Source organism: Poromitra crassiceps, assembly GCF_964638095.1.
Source record: "Poromitra crassiceps genome assembly, chromosome: 11".
Classification (NCBI taxonomy): domain Eukaryota; kingdom Metazoa; phylum Chordata; class Actinopteri; order Beryciformes; family Melamphaidae; genus Poromitra; species Poromitra crassiceps.
This window is the reverse complement of record NC_139643.1, coordinates 13358327-13367741: the sequence shown is the minus strand read 5'-3', so window position 1 is coordinate 13367741 and position 9415 is coordinate 13358327. Positions and strand designations below refer to the sequence as shown.

Sequence of the window (9415 nt, the reverse complement as noted above, 5' to 3'; positions counted from 1 at the left end):
GCGGGAGAGGTCGGATCCACATTCACATATTGCCCAAGGGCGCCAGCTAGTGGAAACCACTGAAAAAGATGTAAGACGAGATATCTCGGCTCTGGCACTCAAGCGTTGGATTATGTAAGACGAGATATCTCGGCTATGGCACTTAACGTGTTAACTGGCCCCTCGCCTTCTATCATTTCACGAAAGTGGCAAAGCAAGTTGAGTATCCCTGACCTATAGGGAGAAATTTAGTTTGTCATTGTAAACCCACAGCACAGTAATGATGACATGTTCTTCATAGATCTAGCCTTTTAATTTTGCTCTTAAAGTCCCTGGAAACCAAAATCCACAAAAACGTTCTAACTATGTTATTTAGGGTCTTATGTTAGTAATTGTGTGGCTCAGAAATTATTATACATTACTTTCAACCCAAAGCCTTAAAATCTACACTTTTCTACAAGATTCTACAAGGTACTTCCTCATTGAAGAGAGCAGTCCGTGAGGTGCTAAAATGCAGGAGCTTATGACGTCATAAGCTCTATATAACCTTTGTACACACGCGCATCGCGCAACCCGCCCTACTGTGTGTGTGTGTGAGTAACCTCGCGTCACCAGGCTGTGTCGAGCGCTATGCTGCTCTCTCTCTCTCTCTCTCTCTCTCTCTCTCTCTCTCTCTCTCTCTCTCACTAGTCCCGAGAGAGAGAGAGAGAGAGAGAGAGAGAGAGAGAGAGAGAGAGAGAGAGAGAGAGGGGCATAGCGCACACACAGCACCAGGCACGTGCATAGACATGAAAGGGGCTTGAGCCCCTGCCTTTTTTTCAGTCTGTAAAAAGTGAATGCATTTCTAATGGTGCTTTGTATGGAAATTGCCCTTTCCATGCCATCACTGAAGGCAGCATTCAAAGAGAAATGCCTTTTCCGAGCTCTCTTGGCCTTGAATGCACCATTTGTAATAGGCCTCTGCATGGAGCAGTGTTTTTCTAAACCGCCCCTGAAGGCACCAACCCAAAAACGCACGTGGCCCATCCCCACCCACTCCAGCAGTGCGCACTCCACTCAGCCAGAGCAACCATGCAGACGGACAGCAGCAGCACAGGAGTGCACAGTCTGACAGATATATCAGTCAGTCAACGTGAATCAGGTAGGCCTATGTATGTTTGTCAAAGTCTCATCCTAAAATGAGATATTCCTCTGAATCTGGTTAAAATCTGAATATTTAAAATGAGTTATACCCCTAAATTGGCCTTCAAATTGCCTCAAATTTCCGTAGTGCCCTTTTATGAATTTGAGGCCCTGCCCCTCTAATGTTCTCTGCACGTCCCTGCACAGCACACAAAGTGGGAGGGAGAAATGGACTGTGTGGCTACTGTCCATGGTGGGCAGCATAAAGCCTAGAGTCGCACGGGGCTTCATCGGGGCTCTCAAACCCAAGAGACGAGTGAGACCTACAGTATCCACACTCGCTGCCAGGGAGGCAGGCTGCTCAAACTCGCTGCCAGGCTCCCAGCAGCAGAGCACTCACTTGTGACAAACGCAGGCTGAAAGCCACTAGACACGCCCACGGAGGGAGGAGTTGAAGGAGAGGGCGTTCGGAACTATATTGTTTGGATGTCTGATCTCTCACTGATGCCAAAAATAAATGGTTAAAGTGACTGTTCTGCGTGTTTGATTGAATTTCACAAAACTGCGATTATCTCAGCTTCCTGTCTCACACGCTAAAACCATGCTGTACTCAACGGCTAATATCTACATAACTACTAACTCTACAAACTAACTCTTTTAGACAGAGAAAGCACACATTCTATTAGTACTTTTGTGAACTTTGTGTTGACAAACTCCAAGCAGAAAATAATCCTCGGCTCTTGTAAAATGAGCCAGAATCCTCAAAAAAACGGCTTGGCAAAAGCTACCTACAGCAAAAAAAAAAACGGCTGGCAGTCAATGTGTTAACATAGGGTCCTGTGATGTGATGAACTCAAAATGCTAAATAATAATAAAATATTTCTGGTTTCCAGGGACTTTAAGCTTTCTCAAAGTACACCAAATTCATGCATTTTACTTTAAAATGTTTAAATAAATCTCGCGTGGGGGCATGCCTCTGCACCCCCCTAAGGGGTCTGCGGTCCCCCACCACAAATACTCAAAATCCTGTGGGAAACACTGAAGTATATAAATTTAGGTTTGACAGTCATGGCAAAAGTCATGAGAATCAATTATATTTTAGAGTGTATTTTCTCCCGCGGACTGTGTGGGCGTGTCCCGTCTGCAGCAGGTCTCCTCTCTCTCTCTCACTCTCGGAGGAGACTGCTCGGAGGAGACCTCTCTCTCCATTAAGAGAGAGAGAAGGAGAGAGAGAGAGAAGGAAAGAGAGATGGAGTGTGTGTGTGTGTTCGCGCGTTGCTCAGCGAACACACTCGCCGCTGCGCTGCGAGTGCACAGCGCTACTGTGTGTGTGTCAGTGTGTGTGTGTGCGTGTGCGTGCATGCGTGTGTGTCATTCGATTAAATCTTATGACGTGATAAGATCATGCATTTTAGCACCGCGCGCTCCGCTCTCTTCAATGAGGAAATGGAAATCCAGACCTTGTAGAAAAGTGTAGATTTTTGGGGTTAGGGTTGAAAGTAATGCTCTCTCTTTTCTGAGGCACACAATTACTCACATAAGACCCTAAATGTAATAGTTAGAAGGTTTTTGTGGATTTTGGTTTCCAGGGACTTTAAGAATGATAAATGAGAAAGATAAGTTTATACTGTGGTCGAACCCTTGGTCAATCTGTCTGCCTGCTCGTAGCAGCCTACGTCTGGTGAACAACTCTTGCAAAGTGGTTAAGGACCGCCCCCTAAAACCAAAACAAAATGCGTCACAGGCCTATGAATTGACCAACCACGGACCTCCTTATTTGCGTGACGCAACTTGTGGGCAGTACATTTTGAACGATGCACCAATGGGGGCACGGTGTGCGCAGTGGTAGCGCTGTCTCCTCACAGCTCGAAGGTCTTGGGTTCGATTCCCCTCCTGGGGGATTTCCTCTGGAAACGCTAACTTGTGATTCAAACCCTCCCTCTCTGGAAGCGTGCGGACGTAAGACGATGGGTCTGAGGACGTACGACGATGGGTCTGATGACGTAAGACGATGGGTCTGATGACATAAGACGATGGGTCTGATGACTTAAGACGATGGGTCTGATGACGTAAGACTATCTGCCTGCCTCTATTTCTCTCCATCTACCTTGATTGCTCTCTTCCTCGTTCTGTCGGTCTCTCTTCAATTGCTGTGATTTCTATTCCACTCTCTCCCTCTCTGGTCTCCCTCTCTCGTCTCACTCCCTCTTGGACAGTCTGAAAAGTAATAAACAGGTAGTGATTCCTCTGGGAACTTTTATTTGCTCCTGCATTTGCCTGGAGCCCTGCTGGCTGGCGAGCGAGGCGCCGTGCGCTGACATGTTTCCCTGTAATGAATTCATTGATTAAATCACGATCCATCTCACCTACGCTGTCTTCCACTGAGGCACACTCTCTCTCTCTCTCTCACTCTCTCTCTCTCTCTCTCTCTCTCTCTCACTCTCTCACTCTCACTCAAACTGCTTACCCTCTCTCTCTCTCTCTCTCTCTCACTCTCTCTCTCTCTCACTCTCTCACTCTCACTCAAACTGCTTACCCTCTCTCTCTCTCTCTCTCTCTCTCACTCTCTCTCTCTCTCTCTCACTCAAACTGCTTACCCTCTCTCTCTCTCTCTCTCTCTCTCTCTCTCTCTCTCTCTCTCTCTCACTCTCACTCAAACTGCTTACCCTCTCTCTCTCTCTCTCTCACACTCTCTCTCTCTCTCACTCAAACTGCTTACCATATCTCTCTCTCTCTCTCTCTCTCTCTCACTCTCTCTCTCTCTCTCACTCAAACTGCTTACCCTCTCTCTCTCTCTCTCTCTGTCTCTCTCTCTCACTCTCTCTCTCACACTCAAACTGCTTACCCTCTCTCTCTCTCTCTCTCTCTCTCTCTCTCTCTCTCACTCTCTCACTCAATTCAATTCAATTCAAAGGGCTTTATTGGCATGATAAGGTGCATCTTAGGGTGTATTCACACCTATCTCGTTTGGAGCAGTTGTTCCGAAACGGAGAGCATTTTCCCCCTTGGTGCGGTTCGTTTGGGGGAGTGTGAACACAGCAATCGCACTCGGATGCGGGACAAAACAAGCGGACCGAGATCGCCAAGAAAGGGTTGTCTCGGTTCGCTTCCAAACGAACTCTGGTGCGGTTCGTTTGTGGTGAGAACGTGAGCCGACCTCGATCCGCCACAACAGCAGTAAACGGTGCGCATTTTTGGATAAACCAGCTGCCGTAGTCAGCTGCGCTGTGCATGGCCTGAAGAACGAACATTGTTATCGTTTAAAAACAACATCTTTCAGATCCTGTTTTGGCGACTTGTGACTTGCATCGATAAACTTTGGGGGATTTTTGGATCATCAAATCAGCAGTTTGAACTCAATCAACTTACCTCGGACCATGGGAAGCAACGTTAATGTGTTGAATCTCTACGGATTTTGCCTGTAAATTGTGGTGCGCGCCCTCTCTCTCCCTCTCTCGCTCTCTCTGGTCTCCATTCAATAAATGAAAACAAATCGTGGTAATCAGAGCCAGCCTTCTTTGTGATAAGATTGTCTGGTTCAATCAGACAATCAGACTGATTGCATGTCTTCCTCGAAATGTCCGTTATTATTAAATTATTTATTAATATTTTATTCCTGACAGGACAGGTGTTCATATAGCCTATGTCTCGGCTAATCCTCATCTCCGTGATAGCCTAATAGCAGAATTTGCGAGGGTCTTTGATCTTCTATCTCCAAATTCCCAATAGCCTAAATAGGCTAAATAAATACATAGGCTTACATAGCCTAGTAGCATACATTAATAAATAAATAAAGAACTTTCTCCCTCTCTCTCTCTCCCGATCCCTCCCTCTTTCTTTCTTTCTCTCTCTCTCTCTCTCTCTCTCTCTCTCTCTCTCTCTCTCTCTCTCTCTCTCTCTCTCTCTCTCTCTCCTCGCAAGGCGGACGCCCGACATAGCCTAAAATGTAGGTCTAACAAAACGCATTTTTATAATCATATAGGAAAATCTCTGGGAATTATTTTGTCCATCCCGAGAGGCTATTAGCCTATCAGCGTGTCTGCTGGCCAATCCAGGAAGTTTGACAATACTATTTGGACCGTTTGATTTGTGGCTGTGTGAACACAAACGAACCAAGGCACAAATGCAACAATTGTATCAATTAAGTACCTGAATCGGAACAAAGCAAACGACCTACAGGTGTGAATACACCCTTACATTGCCAAAGCATACATTACATTACATACAGTACACTCTCTCTCTCACACTCAAACTGCTTACCCTCTCTCTCTCTCTCTCTCACTCAAACTGCTTACCCTCTCTCACTCTCACTCAAACTGCTTACCCTCTCTCTCTCTCTCAAACTGCTTACCCTCTCTCTCTCTCTCTCTCTCTCTCTCTCAAACTGCTTACCCTCTCTCTCTCTCTCTCTCTCACTCAAACTGCTTACCCTCTCTCTCTCTCTCTATCTCTCTCTCTCTCTCTCTCAATGTTTTTCCACCTTCCTCTGGCTTCATGTCTTGGGTTTTGATTGAATGGAATTCAACAGAAATGGAAAAACGGCCATTTTGCTACCGTCTATTGATATATCAGAATAATAGCGATTCAACCTATTCAAAAGGCTTTTCAGTGTCTGTTGGCAACAGCCAGTGTCTGATGTCCGGTGTCCTGGGAAAACACTCCTCCAGCACAGGCCTCTGCAGGAAGTGCGCTTCCGTAAAACAGAATTACTTTAAATCAACAGAAGAATAGAACTGGGTGGTTAGCATGAGCAGCCGTTGCCACCGTGTCTGAACAGACCAAGAAATGAGCGATGCCCATACAGAAACTCACACTTGTTCAGAAGACACTCGAAGGACAAAGACGTCACAGTACCGCTCGCACAGTTAAGTTGTGGTGTGTGTGTGTGTGTGTGTGTGTGTGTGTGCGTGCGTGTGTGTGTGTGTGTGTGCGTGTGTGTGTGTGTGTGTGTGTGTGTGTGCGTGCGTGCGTGTGTGGAAGGGGGTACAGTCTTTGAAGATGACCACTTTAAAATGAAGCTACTCTTAGCCGAAGGCCTTCAGCTGGCAGCCATAGCAAAGCACTGAAGTTTGTTACACCATGAGCGATATTGCTTTAGAGAAACCAATGATATATTGTTCACTAAGAGGTTGAATTGCTTTAAGTTATAATAAGTCAAGTTTGTATATTAAGTTACATTTCTGTTTGATCTTTGTTTAATCTGGTAAGGATCTGTATGGGTCCTGTCATGGCAGCCACCATTTGAAGATGGCTGCATCTGTACAAGATGCATCAAGACACTGACTGTTCCCTTTCAACACTTTATTAACAACGGCTTAACGACGCTACACGCTGCGTTTAGCATTTCTCAAAATCAAGAGCACTTTGTAAAAAAACCTGTCGCTTCCTGATGCAAAGAGGAGGCTGTTAGCTATCCCTGCTCCGCTTTATCGGCGTCGCTCAATGAGTTTTGAAGAGCAAGAAGGAGAAGACGTGCCAAACATGTTCATAAACAGCTTCAATTTGGGAGAATGGCCAGTCCCTGCCAATAGAGAGGCAAAGTGGAACGTCACTTCCTGCTTCAGCACTGTACCAGAGATTTTCATCCCCCATTTATTTTACCATAGACATTTCGTAAAATGCTTATACAATAGTTGTACGTCGAACCAAACGGTTCAGCTAACGCTATAATCGGGAGAGACCATAGAACATTTCACTCGGACCAAACTAAAAAACAAGAACATCGAAAACATATTTTCTTTAAACCCGCATTTCTTTTACGTTTTGGTCCCAGTGAAATCTCCTGTTTCTAAATATATCTGTACCGTTTGGTTTGAACCAGGAAAACTAGTTATATATGCATTTTACGAAATGTGGATGGGAAAGTAGGAAGTAGGCGGCCACTTTGCCTCTCTGCTCAAATGTGCTGTTTCTCTCTCTCTTGCTCCACCCCCTCTCTCTCTCTCTCTCTTGCTCCACCCCCCTCTCTCTCTCTCTTGCTCCACCCCCTCTCTCTCTCTCTCTTGCTCCACCCCCTCTCTCTCTCTCTCTCTTGCTCCACCCCCCTCTCTCTCTCTCTTGCTCCACCCCCCCCTCTCTCTCTCTTGCTCCACGCCCCCCCCTCTCTCTCTCTTGCTCCACCCCCCCCCTCTCTCTCTTGCTCCACCCCCCCCTCTCTCTCTCTTGCTCCACCCCCCCCTCTCTCTCTCTTGCTCCACCCCCCCTCTCTCTTGCTCCACCCCCTCCCTCTCTCTCTTGCTCCACCCCCCCTCTCTCTCTCTTGATCCACCCCCCCCCCCCTCTCTCTCTCTCTCTTGCTCCACCCCCCCCTCTCTCTCTCTTGCAGTCTCTCTTTCCCACACCCTCCCCTTCCTCTCGCTGGGCCATATCTTATGGGCAGTGCAAAGGCAAGGTTAAGCGTTATCTTTGCTAGTTTCTAGCACTCAATTTTTTTTTTTTTTTCTTGTAATGACCACTGGGTCAGTGCATCAACGTACATGTTTCAGCGACCCAGTGGTCAGTAAAAGAAAAAAAAGTGAGATTCTGAGTGCTCGAAACTAGCAAAGATAACGCTTGGCCTTGTCCTTGCACTGGGCGTGAGATAATACAGCCCTCTGTCTCTTAGCTCTCTCTCTCTCTACCCTCCTCGCTGCTCCTCTGCACCACACGCTCCTCTGGAAATCAAGATAATTCTTAAAAAAGAATGTGTGGAAAAGTATGGTTCAGGTCAGATACACACATCATTCTATATTTTGTTGTTGTAGTAGACCCACTTTGAGTCCACAGTTTCTGTTGATGTGAAGAATAATGTTCAGATAGAAGGATGCTGTTATTCAAATCCTGTCAAGAACATAGGGTCATATTCACATATTCTGATATGTGTTGCTCTCTATACAGTGATATGACCTACAGTAGTTAGCAGGGGTAAGACGTCTATCTGCATAAATCATATTGAACACCAGAGTGCATCTTCAAAACAAATCAAGGCCTGGAAAAGGTATGGCATTTTGTTCATTGAAAATGTGTAGGAACCCTGCATTTTCCCAGCTTTTCAGGAAGGACAAAGGACTTTCTGGACACGCGTTTAGGGATGTAAGGGTGAGCACGGTTTTGTCATGTGGCCTCAGAGATGCTGTGGGTGGAGAGGGCAGTGTTACATCTATAGTCTGAAGATGCTCTGTGGACTGGCTGATGTCTCTATGTTTTACATGCCAGTATCACTCTCAAATACTGGCCGCCGTTTGCCTGGCTCCAGACCTTCAAATCTGCTGACTACACCGAGTTGCCTGCTTCTGGTTTGGCATTGTGACATGCAACAGCCATTTCTCCTGTTGAAAAAAGAAATCTGGTTCATTGAGCAGCCAGGGGGACTAACGATTAGCCAATCAGCGCCAATAAACGGCGCAACGGGCGGGACTAACCCCGTTGTCAAGCAAGTTGTTGTCAAGTGTACCAGACCTAATAACAACGGCGATAGACGACATATAGTCACTGCTCTCGAACCTGTTCTAAATCCATGCACTCTGCTTTGAAGGCCTTTATTCAAAGGAAAGATCTCCCCCCCTCAATTCTCTCTACTGGATTATATTCTAATATCATTAATTTAATTTAATTTAATATAATAGATTATATTCAGGTGGATACAGTGCGTAGGTCTCTAGTGATTGGTTAAGGAAAATCAAATCCCCCCTGTGATTTCCTTAATAGAAATCGGTTAGAGTGGACTGAAGAAGGGAAATGAGTCTTAACGAGTTGATAATTCATTCTGATATCAGACTCGGCCACTGCGGCTTTTCCCCCCGCACTTGACTGACAGACAGTGATGTCAACATGAGTCCAAACGAGCAACATTTTCACTATATGAGTACTGTGTGGCTTATGGTAAACCTTATAAACCTATAAAATATAATTATAATTATATTATATATAATTATAATATAATAATTTTGTATATGAAGAAATTGACGGACATAGTGTGTTGTAGCAAAAAAAACAAAAAAGAAGTGCAAATACCTTTAGCCGAGTGGTGTGGCCATTCAGCCTTATGGCACCACGCCCGCTCCCACCACCCACATGCCCCTAGCCTAACCCTGACTCTCTACCACCTACCTATCCCTAGCTACAGTATGGCCCCTTTTCCCTAGCCCCTCCCCCTTTATGACCACACCCCCACCACCCACACACCCCAAGCCACTCTCCCTACCAACCCCTCAAACCCAGACTATACCTACCACCTCCCCTACCCTAGCTACAGCCCCTCTTCCTAGCCCCACCTCCTTCACTAAACGTCCATGAATGAGTGAGTAAGTGAGTGAGTGAGTGAGTGAGTGAGTCA

General features: G+C 46.0%; 1 protein-coding gene across 1 annotated transcript in view; it reads left to right on the top strand.

Annotated features, from left to right (window-relative positions):
- Window positions 1–3068: 3068 nt before the first annotated feature.
- The window catches only part of grin2da (glutamate receptor, ionotropic, N-methyl D-aspartate 2D, a), a gene marked incomplete at both ends in the record, with an annotated part of 124050 nt that continues 117703 nt past the window's right edge, over window positions 3069–9415 (top strand). The window contains one exon of the mRNA XM_083645877.1: window positions 3069–3094. Within this exon, the coding sequence (XP_083502003.1) occupies window positions 3069–3094 (26 nt within the window). The remainder of the gene's footprint in view (window positions 3095–9415) is intronic.